Source organism: Syngnathoides biaculeatus, chromosome 17 (assembly GCF_019802595.1).
Source record: "Syngnathoides biaculeatus isolate LvHL_M chromosome 17, ASM1980259v1, whole genome shotgun sequence".
NCBI lineage: Eukaryota > Metazoa > Chordata > Actinopteri > Syngnathiformes > Syngnathidae > Syngnathoides > Syngnathoides biaculeatus.
In genome coordinates, this window is record NC_084656.1 from 23542767 (window position 1) to 23565739 (window position 22973).

At 55.3% G+C, this 22973-nt stretch overlaps 5 protein-coding genes across 8 annotated transcripts; 2 read left to right on the forward strand and 3 right to left on the reverse strand.

Annotated features, from left to right (window-relative positions):
• Positions 1–1153: 1153 nt before the first annotated feature.
• On the reverse strand, positions 1154–7933 carry ythdc1 (YTH N6-methyladenosine RNA binding protein C1). Of its 2 annotated transcripts, XM_061800662.1 has the most exons (16): positions 7685–7933; positions 6927–7028; positions 6580–6857; positions 5755–6163; positions 5637–5684; positions 5475–5569; positions 5294–5402; positions 5117–5234; positions 4962–5046; positions 4690–4844; positions 2641–2717; positions 2474–2510; positions 2364–2403; positions 1895–1960; positions 1632–1820; positions 1154–1549 (listed from the first exon to the last, which is right to left on the reverse strand). In XM_061800662.1, the coding sequence occupies exons 1-16, from the start codon at positions 7710–7712 to the stop codon at positions 1379–1381; spliced, it is 2007 nt and encodes a 668-aa protein (XP_061656646.1). In that variant the 5' UTR covers positions 7713–7933; the 3' UTR covers positions 1154–1378. The 2 variants fall into 2 exon arrangements, with proteins under 2 accessions (XP_061656646.1, XP_061656645.1); XM_061800661.1 differs by having other exon boundaries at positions 2474–2717.
• A 156-nt stretch (positions 7934–8089) lies between these two features.
• On the forward strand, positions 8090–9424 carry ufc1 (ubiquitin-fold modifier conjugating enzyme 1). Its single transcript, XM_061800703.1, has one exon. It carries the CDS (start codon positions 8796–8798, stop codon positions 9291–9293), a length of 498 nt encoding a protein of 165 aa, XP_061656687.1. The 5' UTR covers positions 8090–8795; the 3' UTR covers positions 9294–9424.
• Positions 9425–9960: 536 nt separating this feature from the next.
• Positions 9961–15328, reverse strand: prpf4 (PRP4 pre-mRNA processing factor 4 homolog (yeast)). Of its 2 annotated transcripts, none has more exons than XM_061800677.1 (15): positions 15227–15328; positions 14305–14477; positions 14049–14235; positions 13882–13969; positions 13728–13807; positions 13566–13659; positions 13401–13495; positions 13275–13333; positions 12485–12608; positions 12325–12414; positions 12136–12258; positions 11192–11299; positions 10993–11111; positions 10576–10682; positions 9961–10116 (listed from the first exon to the last, which is right to left on the reverse strand). In XM_061800677.1, exons 2-15 carry the CDS (start codon positions 14474–14476, stop codon positions 10030–10032), a joined length of 1533 nt encoding a protein of 510 aa, XP_061656661.1. In that variant the 5' UTR covers position 14477; positions 15227–15328; the 3' UTR covers positions 9961–10029. The 2 variants fall into 2 exon arrangements, with proteins under 2 accessions (XP_061656661.1, XP_061656662.1); XM_061800678.1 differs by having other exon boundaries at positions 14305–14547; positions 15227–15327.
• Positions 15283–16576, forward strand: cdc26 (cell division cycle 26 homolog). Of its 2 annotated transcripts, none has more exons than XM_061800707.1 (3): positions 15283–15421; positions 15931–16064; positions 16139–16576. In XM_061800707.1, exons 2-3 carry the CDS (start codon positions 15984–15986, stop codon positions 16331–16333), a joined length of 276 nt encoding a protein of 91 aa, XP_061656691.1. In that variant the 5' UTR covers positions 15283–15421; positions 15931–15983; the 3' UTR covers positions 16334–16576. The 2 variants fall into 2 exon arrangements, with proteins under 2 accessions (XP_061656691.1, XP_061656693.1); XM_061800709.1 differs by lacking the exon at positions 15283–15421 and adding an exon at positions 15428–15722.
• fer (fer (fps/fes related) tyrosine kinase) lies at positions 16404–22923 on the reverse strand. Its single transcript, XM_061800660.1, has 20 exons — positions 22739–22923; positions 22201–22323; positions 21459–21590; positions 21222–21395; positions 20618–20717; positions 20351–20534; positions 19887–20024; positions 19690–19809; positions 19367–19489; positions 19092–19290; positions 18914–19015; positions 18476–18682; positions 18261–18383; positions 18126–18182; positions 17935–18053; positions 17736–17830; positions 17549–17672; positions 17318–17472; positions 17070–17192; positions 16404–17000 (listed from the first exon to the last, which is right to left on the reverse strand). The coding sequence occupies exons 2-20, from the start codon at positions 22267–22269 to the stop codon at positions 16864–16866; spliced, it is 2481 nt and encodes an 826-aa protein (XP_061656644.1). The 5' UTR covers positions 22270–22323; positions 22739–22923; the 3' UTR covers positions 16404–16863.
• Between the last annotated feature and the right edge of the window lie 50 nt (positions 22924–22973).

A 22973-nucleotide genomic window follows, 5' to 3' on the forward strand; every position in this document is an offset into this window, starting at 1 on the left:
TCGCGCTCCTACTTTTAGTTTTTGGGTTCGCTCGCACGGACGAGTTCAAATCAAGGCTCACGTCAAACCCAAGCGACGCGCGTGCCCCCTGGCGACCTTGAACGGTATCGCACCCGGCGGCCGCGACAGGCGGTGGGGGCAAATGACGTCACCACTCCGGATTGTTATGCATTCCATTGTGTCCACGTGAGGTGGGCGTGGCGTCGGACCCCGGTCCTCTGAACTGCGAGGCGGACCGCTAACCCAAATCCGTGGAAATCCGACCGAAATGTCAAATTGTCAGATATCACAAATGGGAACCATGCGATACTTCAAATATTTTTGTGCTACCAAACATAAAAAAATAAAAAGCCTCCATTTCTGATTCCCAAAAAAAAAAAAAAAAAGAGGCAGTACATATTTTTATGATTTAACGCCCGTAACCTCCCCCCGAGAGAAGCTGTAACGACAAAACGGCCCCCGTGACAAAAACACATTTTGACAGCTCTGCTCCGACCGCTCGGCGTCGCAAAAAACAAAACAAAACAATATCCGCTTCCAAATTGTCATGAATGCGGGAAAGCAAACTATGTCGACATGAGGTGAGGAGTACGTAGACCAAAAAAAAAAAGGCTTTGACGCCATCGTGGGGTCACAGAACTGCCGCTTTGACGCCATCTTGATGGCGAGCAAGTCCATTCAAGTTCCATTTCAACAAAAAAGTGCTTATGTGCCGTTAAACTATGTCAAAGTAAAGTGAGGAATTACGTCCAGGTAAAAAGTGCTTCGTCAGTGGTTTCATCTAACAAAGGCGTCTCTAGGAGCCTTGGTATCAAGCATCGCGGCTAAAGTTCAGAAGTAGTGCTTTGGTGCGCAGGAACTACGTGGAAGTGAAGTGAGTTGAGGAATTTCATCCGGACACAAATAGTCCCTTGACACCATTTTGGGGAATCCGGCTGTCGGAGTTCAGATGTTTCATTGGGATGAGGAGCTTCATTGTCGCCATCTCAAAGGGACTACGTTGAAACACGAGTTGACGTAGGTGACGCCAGCCAACTGTGTGCTGGGGAAAAAAAGCGGTGCCTTGCCAGCGGCCGCGGGCGGGGCACTCGCGCCGTGCCCCGCCTGCGCTTTCTTTCGTTTTATGCGGGACGAAAATGAACAGTCCAAGAAATCAACCAAAGGAGGAAACACTTTGTTCAAGAAACATTTCACAATAAAAGAAGCAGAGGCTCATCTATTTCATGTTGGCCCGCAATACTGACATACTGCATCCTGGTTCCCGCGGAGGATTGCGGGAAGTCGCCACGGCTGGCGTTTTTCCTCGTCGCTGGTCCCGACGAAAAGGGAAAAACAAGACCAGTCAGGTCCTGTTCCGCACGGGAAGTGACACGCCCGCTCATCTGCGGTAGCGGCCCCTCTCTTTGTCCCGGTCTCGGTCCCGGGGACGCTCTCGCTCTCGTCTCGGCGCCACCCGCTCGCGCTCGCGCTGCCGCTCGCGTTCTCGCCGACTGCTGACGACCGCCTGCGTCCGCCGCAGGAAGTCGTCCACGCGCATGTCGTAGTCGTGCTGCCGCCGCAAAAGGAGAGAGAGGGAAAAGCCCGATGAGTCCGGTCCCGGGCGCCGCCGCCGCGCGGGAAGCGAGACTCACCGGACTGGAGGTAAAAGCGCGATGCGGCGGCGCCGCTCGCTGTTTGTCTCTGAAGCGAGGGGGCGGGGCCTCGTGCGGCGGAACGGGGTGGTGGTGGTGGTACGCCTGGTGAGGGGGCGGCGGGGGGTGGTTGTGATGGTAGTACGGAGGGTGGTGGGGGGCGGGCGGCTCCACGCCCGGGTAGGTCGCCTGATCACATCGCAACCGGCTCGGTCACAGGTCAAGATCCCGACATCCAAAACCGAGAACCCGACGGGGCCTACCAAGGTCTGCCAAGGAGGGGGCGGTCCCACGTTGTGGTGGTAGTCCCTCATGTAGTCTGTGTAAGACTGGGGGGCGCACACACACACACAGGAAGTGAGGTCACAAAGGGGCGCTGCTGCGTGTCGGAATGACGCACGGCGACGACCCCTGAACCCGCGGAGCTCTTCTGTTTGCGCTCAGATTTCATCGCACGACTGGAGGACGGTTAGCGTTAGCCGAGTGCCATCACGGGCAATAAAAGTGCGACGTACAAAAGCAGGCGGAACGTTTGGACGTCTTTTCTTTCTTAAGTCTGATCCGCGACAGTTTCCGCGCAGACTTCAGGCCACCCACGTGACGCTAACGAAAGCTAGCAGGCTAACACCTAGCACGGCCGTCGCCGCTTTGGTTAGCGAGCACATTCCAATCTGAAACCCGTTCAACTGGTGAAAACCTGGCCCAGGGTGCGCTTCGGGGGGCAACACTCACCCCGTTGAGGAAAACATCTCGCCTCACGTTGGAGAACCGCCTGCAAAAAGCGTCGAGAGAAATGATACACAAGTAAGGCCTGCTCGCGCTCATCATTGGGGTGTCCTCACCTGTCCACCGGCTGGTTGCGCAGGTCCGGGATGAAGCCTGAAAGGGAAAGAAGATCGTTCGGTGAACGGGGCTATCGAGCGGCGGCGGCGGCGACCCCGTGAGACGTTCTTAAGGTCACTGGAAAACAACATTTGAGGCTTCCTCTCTTGGACTCTCATTTTACAACCTGGTCGCTGGTTGAAGTCCGGACACTCGGCCCGAGGTCGCTTCCTGCCGTGGAGGTCGTACTCTTCGAGACGACGCCTACGTGGACAAGTTGACACGTGACGTTAAGACAAACGCGCGCTCGCTAGTACACGAGAGGCCCACAAGTGCAGTCACAAAAAAATTCAAATAAATACTCGACCTTCGACTTCGACCCTCAACACAATTAAGACTTTGCCCAACCGGTCCTCGGGTCGGAGACTTCCGAGTTCATCCCCGTTGGTGCTAAAGACTACTCAATTGGTCACCGAGTCTTCCTGCTTTGTTGTTGTTTTTTTGGTTCTTCCCAGTTTCTCCCGCCAGTCCTCGAGTCCACCTAATTGGTCACGCGAATCTCGCAAGTCAACTTGGTGGGACCCGGAGTCATCCTGGGCTGCCTTACTGGTCCCAAAGTCAACTTATTTGGACAAACAAGTCTTCCTGGTTTGTCTCACAAGTCCTCAATTCTTCTGAGTCTGTCCCGTTTTTTGACTTGGTCTAACGGTCTTCCCGATTTGTCTCACTGACCGCAATGCCCGATTAAGTTTGCCCCGCATTCTTCTCTTGGCTGTCCCACTGATCCTCAAGTTGTCCTGTAATCTCCTTACCGCTTGGTACTCGGTCCCAGTCTCCCCCGCCCGGCCTGTCCCACTGGTCATCACGTCTACCCGGTTGGTGCCATGAAACTCTGTAATGGGTCCCCTTGGTTTTTATTGAGTTCACAGAGACTCCCATGGGGGTCCCAAAGACAACTGAGTCAAACTAGTCTTCAACACGACTGAGTCTTACCCTCCCCCCCTTTTTTTCTTTTAGCTCGGTCTTGGAATGTTCCCAGTCTGTCCCACTTGTCCTGAAATCTGTCGTTCCTGGTTTGTCCTACAGCCGCTTCCAAGAACTTCCCGCTTAGCCCCACAAGTTAACGCTGCCCACTAAGGTCTCACTCACGATAAAGCCTCCCTAATAGGCTCTAGAATCTTCCAAGTCTGTCACACGGTTGTCAAAATCGACTTAGTTTGTCCTTTAAGGGGCTCCCAGTGGTCCCGATGTCGACTCGGTGGACTCGAGCGTCTTCCGGTCCAGGTTTTTGGGGCCAAGTGCTAAAGTCTCGAGTCCTTTGCGTGTTAGTCTTTCAAAAGCCAAGTAGTAGCAATAATCATCATCAACATCATCATCATCATCATCATCATCATCATAATCTCACTTCCACACTTTGAAAGAAATCAAAGGTTGGTTGTCAACATACCGCTTGTGATGTAAAAGTGGACTTTGGATTCTACAAAGTTTGTTTCCACATCTGCGTCCATGATAAAGGCTTTTTAAAGCAAACCCTCTTACTTTGAAAGGGCGGCGGGGCGGCGATGGCGTCGGCGACGCGGTCCTGTCCGTCGCCTAACGAAAGCCCCGCCCCTTCCGACTTTTGACAGTCCGTCTGACGCGCACTTGAGTTCGTGAGAGCGACACGCACACCCCCGCAACAAAACGTCCTCATTTGCTGCGTGTGTGTGTGTCGCATATTTTTTTTTTTTTTTTTTTTTTTAAGTGTTCTCTCGTCGGGTGGAGGTGAGGCCTTTTTATCAGTTCCATCTTTTACCTGATTGGACAATTTGCAATTTGTCCTCCCTTCCTCGGACAGTCCAGTGACACCCCCCCTCCCCCCTCCACTCAACCAACCTGCACCGCCTTGAAAAAGCAAGAGTCCATGTGGAGATCACAGTCCTAGTCCTCATCTCCCATCGACCCCCCCCCCGACCAACCAGTCCAGCCAAAGCTTTTATTCTGAAAAGTCCATCTAGATTTGGCCAGCTTCAATTTGCTACGAGTGAAGTGAAAGTCCTGCAAAGAGACAAAGTCAAACAAACGTGAACCCGTTTCAACTTCCTGCCTCACGGCGGCGCCACTCCGGCGGGTAAACTCCAGAGCGACGACGAGCCCGAGCGGATTAGCCGCGGCGCTCGCCGTCTCCGACGTCCGACGGCAGGTGGGAGCGGAAGAACGACAGGAAGTGGGAGGAGGAGCTTGGCGATTGGCTAACCTTCCCGGCTCGCGCAGCGGCGGGCGGCCGCGGGGTCGCGTTTCCGAAGGGGTCTCACGCTTGTGGCGGACGCGCCGCGCCACCTGGTGGATGTCCACGCTCTCGTCCAACGGGAAGAGCGCGCACAGCTGAGCGCCCACGTCCGGCTGGATTTCCTGACCGAGGACCAAAGCAAATATCGGAAGCGGGACGCGATTCCTGACGCTTTCCCTCTCGTCCTTTGGGCGCCACATATTGAATTTTTAGCGTCGGCCGTGAAATTCAAATCTTACCTGTCCGTCCCGTCCGATCTTGACGGGCTTGTGCTCGTTCCAGGGGTTGGAAAGGTGAGCCGTCTTGGTGAAGGGAAGCTCGCGCCTGCGGAGAGGCAGCCAAGAGCTGAGGCGGCCCACGCGGCGGCCGGCCAACGGGCGGGCGCGCGACTCACCTGCACAGCCAGTCGATCTTAAAGACTCCGCCCAACATTTTGGCGTTCATGCCGGCGGGGAGGACCCAATGGATGGGGGAGCCGCCGTGAAGAGACTCCGAAGCCAAGCGGGCAAAACCTGCCGGAGCGCAAAACCCGTCTGAATCCTTTCCGGCCGCCGGGCGTCGTCGCGCTCACCTTGGAATTTTCCGCTCTCGCGGACGGAGAAGACCAGGATGACGCTGCGAGCCGAGCGGAAGGCCGCGTTCAGTTTCTTCTCGTTGACGGGCAGCGTGGACCACACGCCCTGGACGGACCGAGATCAGCTCGGGGAAAGGAAAGAACGGAGCGGGGGGGCGGGTGGGGGAGGGCGACGTACTTTAGCTTTGGCCAGCGAGACGTTCTCGTGGTTGTTGCTCTTGATGACAAAGTAGCGAGACTCGCGCAGGATGTAGCGAAGGTTGCTGGTGGGATCTGCAAGGAAACAGGAAGTCAGTCGGACGGCTTCCGGCGGACGCGGCCGAGGCCGGGGGCCACTTACTGACGGCCCGCACCGACGACGAGAGCTTCTCCCGCTTCTTCCCGGAACCTTTCCGGAAAAAAACGACAGCCAGCGGTCAGAAATGCGGCGGAAAAGTAGGCGCCGTCGCCGCGGTTACCTGAGCCGTCGGAAGCCGAGGCCGAGCGCGCCGACTCGCCGTCGGAGAAACTGACGGAGGAGGCGGAGCGCGAATCGCCCGCCTCGCTGCGCGTGTCGTAGTCGTTGCCTTCGCCGCGGCGCTCGTACTCCTCTTCCTCCTCCCCTTCTTCTTCTTCTTCTTCTTCCTTCTCGCCTTCCTCCTCCTCTTCCTCCTCCTCTTCTTCATCCTCCCCCTCCTCGTCCTCCTCCCCCTCTTCTTCTTCTCCTACTTCCTCCTCATCTTCCTGCTCTTCTTCGTCTTCGTGAGAAGCGGCGGCGGCGGCGGAAGGGGAGGAGCTTCCGGAACGCTGCTCCGACGCGTACTCTGGTGCCGCGTCCTCGTCCGATTGGTTATCGCCCCGATGGTGGGAGGGGCTGCTGTGCCGCTTCTGCGCGGGGGAAAATGTGACGGTTAGCGCTCGTTTCTTCTTCTTCTTCTATGCGCTACCCGACGAATTGGATGAAAATGAATTTGGCGTTCATTCAACACAAACTGAAATCCGTGACTTTGAGCGTGTACGTCGGACCCGACGCGGGCGTCACAGCAAACCGGCTTTCGATGGCTTTGCGAGAGGCGCGACGATCAATCAATGAGTCGACGCGCCTCTGAATCAATTCAGTGTATATTCGAGCGCTCGTTTCAAACTTTCAGCCTCTCGTCAACTAATATTTTCCAATGATCTTTTGTCAAAGAAGACATTTGCAAGCTTCATCCCCGTCGACAATTTTGACGAATTTCTCCGCGATATTTGGGAATCCTCGTCAATCTCGTTTTCCGATAAAGACGGTCAGGCGAAGGAGGCACCTGCTCGGCGGCGTCTCCGTCTCCGGGCGAGCGCCCCCTCCTGGCGCGCTCGCCCCCGCGGCTGCCGTCCCTCGTCCCCCGCCGGCTCTTCCGCTCGTCGTAGTCGCCGCCGCGGTAGCCGCCCGCGTGGCGTCTGTGGGGGCTGCCCGCCGACCTCTTGTGGCACGACGACGAGAGGGTCGCGGCCGAGCCCCTCTTATCGGAGGGGGCGTGGCCGGAAGAGCCCCGCAGACGCTTCCGCTCGCGGCACTCCGAGTGAACGCTCTTGCGTTTTGCTCCTACGAGACGAGACGCGTCAAAGGATGCGAGGCCGAGCCCGGGACAGGAAGTAGAAGGCCCGCCGCCACCTTTCTTATCCGCGACGTGTCGCTCCGTCTGAGGGTTGTACAGCTCGTCGTCCTGATCCGGGGCTTCGGTCAAAATGTCCTCCAGAACGTTGAGCTCGCCGTCTGCGGGTGGCAAAAGTCGACGCGAGCGATGAGCTCGTCGTGAAGGAAACGCCCAGGAGCAGCTTGGACATCCCTGGCGTCGCCGTAGCAACCAGCCAACACTTTTTTTTTTTTTTACTAAGCCTTTCGCCCCGACTTTCTTTGACTGTATGTCAACATACAGGCTCATGAAAAGGAAGGCAAATGTTACCAAAATGTCAAGATAACATTTCTTTCTTGAATTCGACCACCGTTGGCCTTTGGCGCTCAGGACGACTGAAGGTGGATCTGTTTGGGCAGTCGGAAGGCGCAACTTCAACAAAGTCAACAACGGCTGACAAAAGGACAGCAGGAATCTGACGACATGATTCCCGCGGTGACTTTCTAAACGAAATTACTTTTCCTCTGACGCTAATAACGCATCTGTCGCTCTATTTTCGGACGCGGAGAGTACAAAACGCTCTTCCGCCCGACCGCATGTACGTTATGTTATGCTATGCTATGCTACGTATATTATTACTATTAGCCTTAGCAGCGACGGTGGGTCGGCATTCTGGTCGCGTTGCGCTCGGCCCAAACGGGCCCACTCGTCGTCGGGAAGACCCGAAAAGCTGCAAAACTCAAGCGCGAGCGCTCCCCGCGCACAAAGAGCCGCTAGCGATGCTAACAAGACCCACCTCGGTCTTCGCGGCGGTCGGCCGCCATTTTCGCGGCGAAGCGATCCACTTGCGGTCGGCGGAGGCCAAAAAGATTTGGACGGCGGCGCTCGCGGACGACTTCCAGACACAAAGGAGACAAACGACGACACCGACGCGATGCTAGCCGGCTAGCTCGGACGCTTGTCGGCAGCGGAAGTCGCTCGCCGTCCACGGTTGACTTCCGTCACGTGTGCGATGACGTCAAAGTGTTGTCGCGATGACTTGTTTTTGTTGCGAGTCAAGACTGAAACGAAAAGTATTGGGGAAAAAAACGAAAAAAAGGAATGCACATTGATGAATGAATATTTGTATTTGGCACATCGGGCGGGTCGCGGGCGCGCTGGAGCCCACCTCGGCGGATTGCGGGCCATTGATCCGTTGTTTGCCTTTTCGTTTGTGGTCTAATTAACTCAATTCAATATTGAAATACGTGTTTGTATTGGTGAAATTATTTTGGGTTGAACAAATTATTTAGTAGGAAACAACATTTTGTCTTGGGACAATGAATGGCAAATTGAGTGAAGCCCCGCACCCCAACTCGAGGTCCCGCGGGTGAATTATGTAAACACCACAATGTTTGCCATTGAGAAGTGCCGACCCGGTTGCAGACTCAAGCCAGCAAACCACTTAATGAGGACAACTAGGACCATGGTTGAGGAACATATGACGGATGCAAGGTCCACGTACAGTTGGGACATGCGAGAATGAGGAACCGAAACCGGGACTTTGGGCCTCAACGTGCGTCCGGAAAGTCAACGGGACACTTTGCATCGCTCGCACGCAGTTGCGGCTCACTCCGTTGTGCAGAACTCGCGGAGCGCAACAGCAAATCCATTTCGAGACAAACTTTCTCCGTTTCTCGTAACCCAGTTTTGTATTTCATGACACAATCGTCAACCGAATTTCGAGGGCCCAGTTGCATTTGACAAGGAAAGCAAATCCCTCGCGACGCTCCACGCGTTCGTCGTCTGAATCACGGCGCGAGGGTGCCGGATCTGGAGTTCTTCGCGGGTCAAAGCGGGGCCAGCCAACGCCGCTAGGCGGCGGCAGCGCGCCGGAAGTCCACGTCAGCACGTCGTCGCTCGGTCAGATGGCGGACGAGAGCACCCGCAAGGCGGTCTCGCAGATCCCGCTGCTGAAAACCCACGCGGGCCCTCGGGAGCGCGCGCTGTGGCCGCAGCGCCTCAAGGAGGAGTACCAGGCCCTGATCCGGTACGTGGAGAAGAACAAGGCGGCCGACAACGACTGGTTCCGGCTCGAGTCCAACGCGGACGGCACGCGCTGGACCGGGACGTGCTGGTTCGTCCACGAGCTGCTGCGCTACGACTTCCGCCTGGAGTTCGACATCCCCGTCACGTACCCCGACACGGCGCCGGAAGTGGCGCTGCCGGAGCTGGACGGCAAGACGGCCAAGATGTACCGCGGCGGCAAGATCTGCCTGACGGAACACTTCGCCCCGCTGTGGGCCCGCAACGCGCCGCGCTTCGGCCTGGCCCACCTGGTGGCGCTCGGGCTCGGACCCTGGCTGGCCGTCGAGGTCCCGGACCTGATCTCCAAGGGGCTCGTGGTCCACAAGGATCAGCAGTAGCATCGGCACCGGGGCGTCCCCGCCCGCGATCCAAGAAAACCAGCATGTGCTTAAAATGTCGTCTCGATCCCGAGGGAGACGTTGGACAAAAAAAAAAAAAATCATAAAATAAAATAAAAATAGCTCACCAATTTCTTTGGAAGACTTTTGTCTTTCTTCAAGACATTTTTTTACAAACTATCAACATTATTTCCAATACTGTCAAAATAAAGTCTCACGATGTCGGATATGAAAAATGCATTCGTTAATGGCAGATGGATGTTGAAATCAGAATGGCTGGCGACGGCTGCGGATTCAGCACCTTGCAATTTTTTTGTCTTCGTTTTTCAGAACGTGTCATTTTGCTTGCAAAATGTAAGTAAGAAAAACAAGGCAAAAATGATCAGGAACAAAAGAGATGCAGAAGAGACGCACTTGAAGAAAATCAGAATGTGACCAAACAGTAAAAACATTTTGAAAAAAAAAAAAAACCCAAAACATTCTTTCGCTGGGAAAGCGGCGAAAAAGCGCCGCAGTGACGATTTTAGGCTGCGTGGAAGAGTTTTCTTTTGGAAAAGCAGATGTAGTTGACGTGGCCGTCGATTTGCTGAGTTTGCCCGGGATCACTCGGAAGAAACAAAACGGTAAAAAGGCGTTGACAAAAGTCAACGTTCACAGACGCTAACCTGACAAACAATGCGAAATGAAAACTTTATTGAATTAAAAAAAAAAAAAAAAAACAGGGAAACAAAGCGGGTCATTCCGACACCCAAAGTTTAAAGGTTCTGTCGTAGGAGCACGTGGCGATCAGCTTGCCGTCGGGGGACACGTCCACGCCCATCACCTAAACGGGGAGACGGTCGTCAATAATTTGGTACTTTCGGATTGCCGTCAAAAAAATAACTCCAATCTCGGCGTCGGGAGGAGTGAAGGATTCGGAACGCTGCCGTCGCTCATCGCTACCAGGCTCTTATTTGCTCAATAACTTTTTGTTCTTTTTGGTGACTGGCTTTTGTTGCGGCCTGTCGTCCCCCACGTTGAAAATCGGGTTTTGCAAACGTTCCCGCCGATTTCAAATTTGAGCCAAACGCGTTTTGCATTCAAGCGGCTTTCCAAAGGCGTGCCTCAAATATTTGCGCCCGGGGATCTTCCCGCCGCTTTCCAAGACAAGATTGAAACGTTGAGATTTCACCTATCGCGGGGGTGGCCCGGAAACTAAAGCGGTCTTGTCGTCGTCGTCCGGGGGGGGGGGGGGGGGGGGGGGAGTTTACGGGACGCGGCAAAGGACAAAAAAAGGTCAAACCTTCCCCTCGTGGCCGGCGAGCGTCTTCAGCGGCATCCAGCCGGGGTGGCTCCAAACCTTCGCCATGTTGTCGTACGCGCACGTCAACAGGAAGTGGCCGTCGGTGGCTGCGCGCACATACAAACAAAATCCTTTTTTTTTTTTTTTTACATCATCGCGCACAAATACTTGACTACGTTCTCTTTCGGTTCCTGGCAACTTGCACTTTGCTACGTTTCCTGAGTAAAATGCTGACTCGTACGTACTCCAACAGACCTCCCCGGATGAGTTCGGAGAGTAAATAGCAGGTACTTGAAAACCTCCTCGTACGTGTTCCACGTGTACCGAGAGCATTCGCAGCTCGCTCGTTTGAGTGGGATTAGCAACCAAGCCAGGAAACGCAAATGAAATGTTTCCAAAAAGGAAAGACGCGCTTACGCTGGAATCTTACACCCGACAAGAGGCTTTGGTGGGCGGGGATGGTGTAAAGGCACTTCCTGTTCCTGAGCTCCCAAACCTTGCAGGTGTTGTCGCCGCTCCCCGTCGCCAAGTGGTAGCTGAGCCGCAAGAGACGGGACGGCAATTGGTCGACTTTCCTTCGGGGAAAGACGATTCCCATCGTGACGGGCTGACTGACCCGTTGGGCGAGAAGTGCACGCTGTAGATCTCCTTCAGGTGACCTTCCAGGAAGACCACGCAACGGCCCGTGCGGAGATCCCAAACCCTTCCGAAGGCGTCCAGTCCGCTGCCGGGGAACAGAGAGCGACAAAGTCCGACTTCAGACACGCCGTCGTACGCCGGAACCTCCGTTGCGGGACTTTGTTCGCCGGTTGAAGCGACGCGACACCCGTTCAAACGCACGGAAACGCAACCCGTCTGCCCGACTTAACGTTTGTTTCGGATTTCAAGTCAACGCAAATGAAGAAATCTGAGCGGGCAAATGTTTGCAGCAACTTGGGAGGTCGAAGGCGTCACCAATTTGCTCGTCACGTCGTCGTTTTGACACATAAAAGTGTCCCAATGCTCAGAATTTCAGACAGTTCTTCTCCGCGACGGCCGACCGACCGACCGACGAGCTTCGTCTTTTGGCTTTGGAAAACACAAATCGGCGACCGGGAACTGAATCCTCATCTCCGGCATCGCGCTGCCAATTTGGAATTCTGAAATCGACAGACGAACGAATGAGATCCGAGACTTGCGACCGACTGATCACGTGACAAGTTCTGCAGCCCAAATCATTGCTCGGCCCGGCGGCCGCCACCGGGGTGAAGGAAGCAAAATCAGACCCGCTTCGAAGACCGACTTGCTTCTTGTTCACTACTTCGCTCGGACCTTCGTCTTTATTTTTTTTTTTACACCCTCCACGAACGGACTTTGAGTCAGTTCCCGGTCTGCTTGGCAAAATCCACCAGAAACTCGGCAAAACCGTTGATCCCCGTTTTTCCAAGACGGAAGCAGACGTTTGGCGGCTTTGATGGAGGACAGCAGAGCCGAACAAGATTTGGACCATCGCTCAATGATGAATACGAATACGAGGGATCAATCGCTTCATCGGCAGCGGAGCGGTACGGGAGCGCTTACCCGGTAGCAGCCAGCGATCCGTCGGGATGAAAGTGGAGATCGTGAACGCCTTTGCTGTGACCTTCCTGATGCAGAATCTCCTCCTGGACTTCCATGTCCCAAAGGCGCCACGAGTGATCGTAGCTGCGCAGGCAGGCGAGTCGTTAGCGCCGCGTAGCTGCGTAGCATTAGCGCGGGGTCTCGCTTTACCAGGTTGTTCCCAGGAACCTTCCGGACGGATGCCAGCACGCTCGAGAAACCCGCTCGCTGTGGTCCTCGATGCTCGACACCGGCTCGTCGCTACGGCGACCGCAAAGGGGACGGGTTAGGCTCCGCTTCCTTCTCTTTGGCCCCGCCTCTTCCCCTTTACCTGAGCAGGTTCCACAGCTTGACGGATCCGTCCGCGGCGCACGAGGCCAAACTGACGTCCGATCGGTCGAGAGACACGCCGGCCTGGGGGCGGAAGACCACCGCGCCCACGTTGGTGTTGTGGCCTGCGGCCAACGCGACGAGAGAGAGAGAGAGAGAGAGAGAGAGAGAGAAGCACACCGAACTCGATCGTGAATACATACGCAAGTAACAAAAATAGCACCCTGGAATCTACTATTTGAGTCACGTAAAATTCAATTCGCTGAATATCGTGCTCCCCCTTCCGCGCTGAGTACTTTGGCCACCAGGGGGCAGTATAATAAAGCCCTGGAACTAAATATGCTCAACACTCAGTGAACTGCAGGAATTAGCCAGTCGTGACAATATTTGCTCGAGTATTTTGATATTTGCCAACATTCATGCTCAAATACTCATTGCATGAAGGATTATAGTTCCTGCGACGTCGTAATCGTAGCCCTAGCAACAGCCGTGACGTGTTCCTCTTTTGTCTCCGCCGTTCTCACGTTTTCATGCTCATGCTACTTGTTAGCCTCGTTTAAGCGTTTCTCATCACGTGCTAGCAGTAAGCTAGCAGAGGCGAAGGCAAAGTTTGAAATAGAAAAGTGTGTCACGCTCTTTGTTTGACGGGAAGCAAAGCGGTCGTTAAAACACCTCGAGACTATTTTGTCCTCATTTTTATCTCTTTAGCGTGCGTGAAGTGCTGAGACAGACAGACGACGGACGGCACGGCAAGTGACGTCAAAAAGGCCCGAGGTCAAGGCTCCGCCCACCTCTGAGCGTGCGAATCAGGTTGCAGTCGGGAACGGACCACAGCTTGCACAACCCGCTCCTGTTGGGGACACGTCACGTTAGCATTAGCGGAAGCTCCTAGCGCACGTTTCCGCGCGAGCGCTAACCAGGAGGCGGTGGCCAGCATTTTGGAGTCGGGACTGAAGTGGCAGAAGCTGATCGGTCGATCGTCGCCGATCTGACTGCAGAAGTTGTTCAAGTTCTGAAGAGGAGGACAAAAACTTTTGGACATTCTGCCCGGCGGCACCGCCAAAGCCCCAACGTGTCGTCACCCTCAGGCTCTTGTTCAGCTCCTGTTGCCGGATGGTTCTGGCCGCCTCGCACATTCCCTTTTGGGCCCGGGCCGCCTCCAGGCGCTTCATGGACCTGAAGGACCGATCACGACGCACATGTTTGGCGACGTTGCGCGCCGGACTCGGTCGCCGGCCGCTCACCTGGGCAGGGAGTAACGCGCCATCCAGAGACGTGCGTCCTTGAGAGAGGCGGGGCCTTCGTGGTACCACGTCTGCTGGCACTGCGATGGGCCGAGAAAAATACATTTTCGTATCTAGTAAGAGGCCAGGCCACGCCGCGCGCCGTCATCCCGACCTCCTCCTGCGATCGCTTGGCTCTGTCTTCGTCTCTCCTGGACTTCTTCAGGGCATCTGGACCCACCACGGACAAAACGCTGCGCAGCCTAAAAGGGGCGCGGAAAAGCGGACAAAATGGCAGTCAAAGCAGACGAGATGGCGGTAAAGGTAAACGAAGGCCCAAACCTCTCCCGCCGATCCGCCGGCCCCTCCCCGAACAAGGTGATGGGCTCCCCGAGGGCTCGCAGGCCCGCTTTGACTTCGGTGTCGTCGGTGGAGACGGTGATCTGTCGCGCTCGCCGCCTCCTCTCGAACTCTGCGAGCGCTTCCTGTTGCCGGACGTTGACGTGCTCCTCCAGCTCCAGCGTTTCGGCTGCAAACCATCAGGGGGACGTCAACGGCGGCGTGCGGGCCGCGGGACGTCTTCCGAGTCGCCACTCACAAGACGAAATGTTGATGTTTCCCGCCTCGATTCCGGCCTTGACCCCATCGCTTCCCGTCGCCGGGCCGCTGGCGAGCTCTGCGTTCAGACGTTCGCGCTCTTTTTCCTCCAGGCTTCCGTAGAACACGCGAGCTTTCTTCGGGACCGGAGCGGAGTCTTCGTCGTCCGACATCCTGGGGCGACGGGATATACTCCGCAATAAAAAGAGTCGGCACCACCTCGGATATCAGGAAGTGCTTGACGCTAAAATGACGACGGTGACCCGGGGGACACGCCACGGTTAGGGGGAGGAGGAGGAGGAGGAGGAGGAGCATAGCATGTAAATGCCCTCATTTGAAATATGGAATTGTCTTTGTTGTAAAATCTGTTCCAAATTCATTTTGGAGAACTGCAAAATGAGTGACGAGCCCCAAAATAAATCACATGTTCGTAACGCCAAAGTACCGACTTACGACTAGTCGGACGCGGTCCCGAAGCTACGTTCAATTAGCCTCGTACTTAAAGGTTATTATTATTATTATTTTTTTTTAATCTATTCAAATGATATATTTAGTCCTCCATAAACAATACACTCCTGCGCGTTCTGAGAACATACGCGTTGCGCGGGAATTCAAACCGAGGATACCTGTGCGCACAACCACATTAATAATCAGTTTGCTATAACATTATTAATGATTATAATAATGAAGACAGAAGATTCTTTTGTTAATAAATGCGCAAGAAAAGTCCGCAAAACGGGCGGCCGGAAGGGTTAGCAGCTAGCATTTGGCATTAGCCAATATCAGTCACTTTGGAGCCTCAAAAGGAGACTCTTTACATTAAGACACGTAACGCTTCTTAATAATAGCCTTCAAACTACTAACTAATAATAATAATAATAATAATAAACGTCACAATCACCAAGTCAACGGCAAAAACTCACCCTGCACAAAAGCAAGCGGGCGCTTGAAGAACGTGGGGTGACCCGGATGAACAAAACCCGCACAAACCTCCTTTTCCGGATTGAGAGGTTACACTTCCGTTAGTGCAGCAATAGCTTCAAAATACAACAAAAATACCAAAGTTGGCGGCACGAGGCGACAACAACACGACGGAACGCGAATACCACTAAGAAGAGGTCATTTTTTGTATTTGTTGTTGTTGTACAATTGTCACTCAGTAACTTGTGTGATTACGAGGAGCGCCAATGGTTGTCTGTGACTGGCGACCGGTCCAGGGTTTAGTCCGCCTTTCGGCTCCAGCGCCCCGCGACCTTAACCGACAGAAGCGGTGTTGAAAACAGACGCAAGTCTTTCTTTCTTTCTTTCTTTCTTTCTTTCTTTTTTGTTATCAAAGCCGGGCACGCAGATAAGAGCCACCAAATTGGAGTTAGCGGCATCACGCAGCGTTCAAGTCAAGGATTGTAAAATGCCCAATTGGTAAATGATGTCGACAGTTACTTGCTCAGCCATTTGATATCAGTCGTCAACTGTTGTGGAGTACTAACAGCAAACGATTAAATGATCCCTGAACAAATAATCGATACATTTGATGAGTTGCTTATGAATAAATTGTTGCACCTCTATTACGCCTTGGATTGAATGTAACACGATTTCGTAGTTTTGAATTACTTTCCGATTTGTTCAGGGTTAAATTTGCCGACATTGTGTCCCGTTTTCCTTGCGTGCGGCTGAGAGAAGATGTTGCGGAGGAAACCGACTCGTCTCGAGCTAAAGATTGATGACACGGAGGAGTTTGAGAGCATCAAAAAGGAGCTTGAGGTTTTTTGCTTAAATAAGTTTTTGGTGATTCTGGGAAGGAAAAAAAAAATAATCAAGTCTTGCGCTCCTTTCAGGCAAGGAAACGTCAACGGGAAGAGGCGGAGTCAGCAGGCGGAGTAGGCGGGGACTCTGCGGCCGGTGGGTCCGAAACTCCGCCCTCATCGTCAACCGCGGCGTCGCGGGCGGAGCTCATCAACGAGCGAATCGGCTTCAAGCCGCACCCCAAGCCCACCACGCTGCCCACCCTCTTCGGAAGTTTACAGTTTTAGATGAAATGAGTTGAGTTTGCCAGCATTTTGGGGGCTTTTCAGTCCACGCAGTCATCGTCAAGCAAACAAATGTTGTTGGTGGCAATTTATTTTCATTTTGAAATGCTTCAATCATCTTATAAAAGAGGTCATCAATGTGACTTATGTACAAAAAGGAACAAGAAGGTGGCGCCCTCTCGTGACACTCTATCACCTGTGATGCCATCTGTCCACAAATAAATATTGTCTTAAAAAAAAACTAAAGTGTTGCTTTCAAGAGGCTGGATTTGTTGAGGAATAAAAAGTATAAATACAATGGAAAAAGTCAAAAGATATCATGCACAGATGTGTTAGTGTCGTCGCTACAGTTACAGGTTAAGACATGAAAGCAACTTCATGTTGAAAACGAAACACGGCCTTTTGATTTTGTTGAAGTCAACGCACTCATTTCCTATTTGACCGACAAACTTCCCCCCGTTCTCTCTCCGCCACGCTAAGGCAGCAACGACGTGTTAAAAAAAAAAAAAAAAAAAATCGGTCCGCGCGTCCCCTCACTTCTTCTTGACGGCGGCGAGGTCCCGTTGCAGTTCTGAGAACTTGGGTCGCTCGTCCGGGCTGTACTGCCAGCAGCGCTGCATCACCTTGTACACGTCGTCCGGGCAACGCTGAGGGCACGCCATGCGGAAACCTGACGACCGCAGCGTCAGTGGCGGGACGACGAGCGCGAGGTGAGAGTCTTTCCGGGGGGGGTGCTCACCTTTCTCCACCTGCTCGCGAGCCTGCTGATTGGTCATCCCCGGGTAAGGACACACCCCCAGACTGAAGGTTTCCCACAGGAGGATGCCGTAACTCCACACGTCGCTCTCCGAAGTGTAACGGCCTGGGGGGGTGGATTTTTAACAAATGACTACATCGAGAACGCGAGGTGGGTGGTGGGGGGGGGGGGTGGAGTGCAGGTCGAGCCTAAAGCCACCTGCCCGCCGCCGCCGCCACCTTCGTCGTTACCGTAGTTGAGAGCTTCCGGCGCCGTCCACTTTATGGGAATCTGCTTGAGTCCGGACGAGGAATAAACGCCGTCGTCTTCCTGACGACTCATCCCGAAATCGCTGATCTTCAACAGGCTGCCTTCGCCCACCAGGCAGTTCCTGGCCGCCAGGTCCCTGGCGCACACGGGCAGAGCGCCGCGCGGGTGAGCGGCCGCCTCCGCGTCGCCGCCGCGGGCGGCGCCCGACTCACCTGTGGATGCAGTTCTTACTCTCCAAGTAGGCCATCCCGGCGGCCGCGTCCGCGGCGAAGCGCAGCAGCTGCTTGGTCTTCAGCTCGTCCTTCTTCTTCCTCAGGAAGGACAGGAAGTCGCCGCCTGCCAGACACCAGGCGGGCTCAGTGAGGCGGCGGTCCAAACGGACGCTGCGGCGCCACCTACCGGGAACCAGCTCCATGACGATGTAAATGGGCTGCCTCTGAGTGCACACGCCGATCAGCTTGACGATGTTGGGGTGGTCGTACTGTTTCAGGATCCTGGGGTGGGGGGTGGGGGGTGGGGGGGGGCACGTCACGGAAGGCTGGGGGAGAAAAAAAAAAAGAAACCCGGAGGAACTGAACAAACGGACGCAACGCCCCACCTGGCCTCCGACAGGAAGCGGATCTTCAGTTCCGGGGGCAAATCTTCTTTGCAAGTTTTGACGGCCACCGCCGTTTTGTCCCGAAGCAACGTCCCTTTGAACACCTCGCCGAAGTTGCCCTGGAGGGGGAGGGGCCGCTCCGATGTGACACTTTGATTGACAGGAAGTGTCGGGAAAGGAAGTGAGGTCACCTTGCCCAGCAGCTCGCCCAGCGCCACGTCCTCGTGGTTGAGGATCCACTTCTTGTCCTGCGCACAACAACACGGCGACACGTGACGCGCGGGCACGGCCGGCGACGTCAGGGGCGGGCGTTTGCGTGCGGTTGCCTTGACGACGGGGTTGAGGAGCACCACGCCGGACTTTTTGGTGATGAGCTGCTTGGTGCTGAAGTGGTGCTCGATGAGCTGAGGGATGGTGGCGAAGCCCGTCCCCTCGAAGCGGTACTGACTCTAGCGGGCGGAGAGAGGGCGAGACCCGCGTGAGTCGACGCGCGCGTCACCGTGCGTACGCTAGCTTGCGCGCGGCGGGCGGCCGCACGTACGTCGGCGAACTGGATGATGAAGTGTCGCCGCTGCTCGTCCGAGAAGACGGACAGGACGTACTCGCCGGGTTTTCCGTGGCTCTCCCTCACCAGGAAGTCGCCCTGCTGCCGGAGGAGCTCCTGGGCCTCCGTGCGGGGGATGGCGCCGTGGTACCACTCCTGCTCCGCCAGGGGGCGCTCCGACGACGGGATGACGTCGAAGAAGTGCTGCGGCGCAAACGGTCGGCGATGTCATGTTTGAAGGGTGGCGCGCGCATTTCGTTGGGATTTTGGAACAACCCGTTTGTGTTTTTTAAACTTGCACGTATAATATACAAATGAGAAATCGTTTTGAGGGCACACCTGCAGTCTCTGGACTTCTTCGTGCACATCTTTCGTCTCAACTTTCCTCAGATTTGAACAAGGAACGAACGAACGAACGAACGTTTTCGCGCTCACCGAGGAGGAGGAGGAGCCTAGCACGGCTTTGGGCGAGCGGATCATTCCGGCCAGCGAGTGGCGCAGCGTGTTCAAGCGGGAGCTCTTCTCTTTGCCTTTATCCTGCAGAGAGAAGACAGGAAAGGAGGCGGCGCCCTCAGGGCCGACCGGCCCGAGAACCCCCGGCGGACGTTTTTACGGCGGAGCTGACGGAACGGGCGTCGTCCTCGTAAGGCAGAGCGGGCGCGGGGGGCGGCGGCGGGGGGGACGGGGCGGCCGCCATCTTGGCGTCCAACATGGCCTTCTGCGAAGAGAGGCGGGCCTCCGAGGTGCGCAGCGATTGGACGGTCTGACGCAGCTCCAGAAGGGAAAGTTTCTGGCCCAGCAGGAGCACGCAGCTGAGGACAGACGGACGGGCAGACTTCGGTCAGCGAGACGGACGACGGCGGGGGCGACGACGAACGAGACACCGACTCGGACTTCCCGTCGGAGTTCTGCTGACTGCTGTTGATCTTGGCGTCCAGGTCGTCCACCAGGGCCTCCTTGGTCCTCAGGTTCTGCTGAGTCAGCGCCAACTCCTCCGTGGCCGACGACAGCCTGAACACGACCGCATCGCGCCCAAAATCCATCACGGACGACGGATCCAACAATACGAGGATTTATTCTAATCGCGATGTCGTCGGTGTCACGAGATTACAAGGTAGCAAACGTCACGTGATGCGTTACGTCGGCGCCATTGTGAAGGTCCGCGGCGCCGACTCAAATCGCAGAACTTTGGCATGTGTGCGTTTCCTCACATGGCCCGGAGACTGTCGGCCGTCAGCGTGTTCCAGAGGATCTCGTTGGCCGACAGGTTGTCCGTCTCGTCCAACAGGGACGTGTCGAATTCCACGCCGGGCTCGGGGGTCTCCGGAGACCTGTTTGGCGCACGCGCACACGCACACGCGTACAGTATACGGCACAGACGGGAAGCGGCGGCCGTCGCCACGGCGACCTGTAGGCGTCGATGAAGTGCTGGTACTCCACGAGCGGGTCGATCTGCTGAACCGCCGCAGAAATCTCTTGATGGACCTTGACGACCTCCTCGGTCAGCAAACTGCTGATCTCGCAGTACTCCTCCAGAATGTTCTTCCTGTACACGCAGGCAAAGTACGTGAGCACGTGCCAAACGCTGCTCCAGCGACTCGCGTTGCAAAATTCCAACAACTTGGAGTGACAATGACGGGAAAGGATCCAATGTTGAACGCTGGCGATTAACTGGACATTTCTCGCGGTCAAGCGGAAACCGAGCGTTCCAGACCGGCGACGGGTTTTTACACTGACGTGAGCGGAATGGCTCGTGGTGCGCAGTTGTTTTTCCATAAAGCACTCCATCGTTCCATAAATGGTTCCACGCGTGACAAAGCAAAAGGTTTCCTATTGGCCCAAATTCCCCAGTTTGTCTCCCACGCGACTCACAGAGCGAGCGTCATGTCCTCCTGCATCCTCTGGAGCGCGTCGAGCAGCGCGGGCGCCGCACGCCGCCGATGTTCTTCCTGTTGCGTTTGCGCGCCGCAGACGGCCACCACGTACTGGTTGTGCAGGTTGTGCAGCTTGGCCGTGGCTTTGTCGTAACGCTCGTGCGCTCGCTCCGCCTCGCGGCCTGTCGACGGCGGGAAAGTTTCCAAACGTCGGCGGCGTATTGGGCGCTTGGGCACTTTTCAAAATAGGAACGCGGAGCGAAACCTTTACTGAGAGCTTCTCGGTATTTGTCTTTGGCGTTGTTGGCGTCCCTGCTCAGCTGGCGGTACGTCGACTTCAGCTTGTCCAGGTCACTCCTGGTCACCTGGCGACGACAACCACAAGGTGCCAGTGAGAATCGCCACGCGGGGACACCTCCGGTCCACAGACACCCCGTGACGCTGTCAGCGAGCGCGTCCCCGATATCAGAATCGTCTTTGGTGGCCAAGTATGTGACAATACAGCAAGGCGAGGACATCGTCAAAGATTCCCCCCAGCAGTGCGCGTTCACCCAACCAAAACATTCCTCCATTGAACTGCTGTAAACTTCGCCAGAAGTGACGGCGGACGTGCGTGCGCGCAGCCCGAATACTTCGGATGGCTTTGCGGAAGTCCCTTTGGCGTCGTACGCCAGCCAACGTTGCGACTGCCGGTGAACTTCAAGCGCAATTTGACGCGGCGCCGGACCCGCGCCAAAAAAGCAACGGGCCCGGGTCGACCAAAGAAGCTTTTCTGATTGACGCGCACAGGACAATCTGCCCGAGCGCAAAGGTACCGAACCGGGACCCAAAGACGAGCCCAATTTGCAAAGCGCGTGTGTCCAGCACACCTTGTGCTTGTGGCTCTCCAGCTGCTGATGAAGACTCTGGTAGCTCTTCTTCACCTGCTGCTTGTCTCTGATGAGCGTGGCGAGCCGGTGCAGCGGGCCCGAGTTGAGGTCGTCGGCGTGACCCCTCATGACGCGACCCAGCGCCTCCGTCTGATGCACCACCTGCGACCACGACTGACACGCACGCAGACACGCCGTCAGCGAAGGGAAGCCGACTGCCACGGCGACGGCGCTCACCTTGCTGACGGTGCTGACGTAGTCAACCGCTTCCTGTTTCTCCATCTGCTGAGTCATGCTGAGCAGCAGGGCGGCGTACTCCTTGTCGCTCTTCACGCGCAGCGTCATGAAACGCTTGACCGTCTCCAGCAGCTGCCAGAACGAAGCACCGACGCTCCATTATTCAGCCACCGGACACTTCTTTTAGTACCGCTTATCCTCACAAGGGCCGCAAGGGTGCCGGCGCCTATGCCGAACCGGTCGATCGCATACACACAAACATTTGCATTCACATCTGGGGACAATCGAGTCTTCGGTGAACCTAGCATGCATGTTTTTGCCACGTCGGAGGAAATCGGACCACCTGGGAAAAAAAAAGCAACACGTGCACGAGGGAGAACATGTTAACGCTACACAGGCGAGGCCGAATTCCAACCGGACACCTCAGAACTAAAAGAGAAGCGACTTTGGGCCCGGCCAAAGCAAATCGTGAACGTGAGGCGTCGCTATGAGCTGGCGAGTGACGTGGGAGCCAGCTAGTGACTTGGTCAATAGTGACGGGCTCCTAGTTGGTTTGTCAATTTAGCTTTTTTTTTTTTTTTTTTTCAGGGATACTTATTAGCTTTTTGTTACATTTACACAAGAAAGATTCCTTTTCAGCATTTTTTTTTTTTTTCCGTCGAATGATGAAAGTTGAATAATACACGCTCGTCGCAGCACTAAATGTTGGTTTCAATGAGCAGAAGAAGAGCAAAGAGCGGACCTTTAATTCCCAATCCTGCAGTTTGAGTAATCCCTCGTGGGAATTCCTCAGATCCCGACCGAACCCCATCGTGTGTCAGGCGACGTCGAGGCGAGGTCCAGAGAGGCCACTTTGCATGATCCACTGCGGCGAGACACAAGGAAACATTGTCGTCATCATTCTTCCATCTGGCATCCATTCAGTACGTCGAACCTTAAAGGCCTAAGCAATAAAGTTTCATCCTAAAAATGTGTCCACCGTCAGACGAGCACACCGGAACCGCAACTGACGTGTAAAAGTGATGCTAACGTGCAGCTAGCGGCATATCCTCATCCAGGCGAAGGAGGTTTTCATGCTAGCACACTAGCAAGACCTCCAGCGGGCCAAAACGCCGCAAACGACCGCGCACAATTAAGGCCCCCAAAAGCCCAGCGACACCGACCAGCGGGAACTTTTTATACGCGTGTCGGTGAGGAGTCCCGGGGAATGTCTCAGTCGACTGAGACGGTCTGCGAGGATTAACGGCGACTTTCGCCTCTTTCACGCCGCGCTAACGCACCTGGGAGGCGGCGAGGGAGGGCGACGCGCTCGGTGTCCGGTCACCGTAGTCCGCTGCTGTCCCCGTTCGCGCTCATTTCGTCTCCTTGACCGACTTTTCGACTCCGTTTTCTGATTCCTGCGGAATCCGTCCCCGTAGAGCTAATGGCTAAGCTAACAGGGAGGGGCTTCCGCCGGAAAACGGAAGCTGAGGCGACCGGAAGGGAAGACTCCATTTTACTTCGCCACTGAGCCGC

Excerpts from the sequence above, each read along its gene's own strand:
- ythdc1 (XM_061800661.1), bottom strand. The coding sequence starts at position 7,712 with ATGGCGGCCGACCGCCGCGAAGACCGAG. Across the intron at positions 5,403-5,474 it reads TCTCGCTGGCCAAAGCTAAA|GGCGTGTGGTCCACGCTGCC; the intron begins GTACGTCGCCCT and ends CGGTCCGTCCAG. Across the intron at positions 4,845-4,961 it reads AGATCGGACGGGACGGACAG|GAAATCCAGCCGGACGTGGG; the intron begins GTAAGATTTGAA and ends GTCCTCGGTCAG.
- fer (XM_061800660.1), bottom strand. The coding sequence starts at position 22,269 with ATGGGGTTCGGTCGGGATCTGAGGAATTCCCACGAGGGATTACTCAAA. Across the intron at positions 20,718-21,221 it reads TGGAGAGCCACAAGCACAAG|GTGACCAGGAGTGACCTGGA; the intron begins GTGTGCTGGACA and ends TGTCGTCGCCAG. Across the intron at positions 17,831-17,934 it reads CGCTTCCTGTCGGAGGCCAG|GATCCTGAAACAGTACGACC; the intron begins GTGGGGCGTTGC and ends CCCCCACCCCAG.
- ufc1 (XM_061800703.1), top strand. The coding sequence starts at position 8,796 with ATGGCGGACGAGAGCACCCGCAAGGCGGTCTCGCAGATCCCGCTGCTG.
- prpf4 (XM_061800677.1), bottom strand. The coding sequence starts at position 14,476 with ATGTCGGACGACGAAGACTCCGCTCCGGTCCCGAAGAAAGCTCGCGTG. Across the intron at positions 13,334-13,400 it reads ATGCTGGCCACCGCCTCCTG|GAGCGGGTTGTGCAAGCTGT; the intron begins GTTAGCGCTCGC and ends TGTCCCCAACAG. Across the intron at positions 10,117-10,575 it reads TCGCCGGCCACGAGGGGAAG|GTGATGGGCGTGGACGTGTC; the intron begins GTTTGACCTTTT and ends CTCCCCGTTTAG.
- cdc26 (XM_061800707.1), top strand. The coding sequence starts at position 15,984 with ATGTTGCGGAGGAAACCGACTCGTCTCGAGCTAAAGATTGATGACACG. Across the intron at positions 16,065-16,138 it reads GCATCAAAAAGGAGCTTGAG|GCAAGGAAACGTCAACGGGA; the intron begins GTTTTTTGCTTA and ends CGCTCCTTTCAG.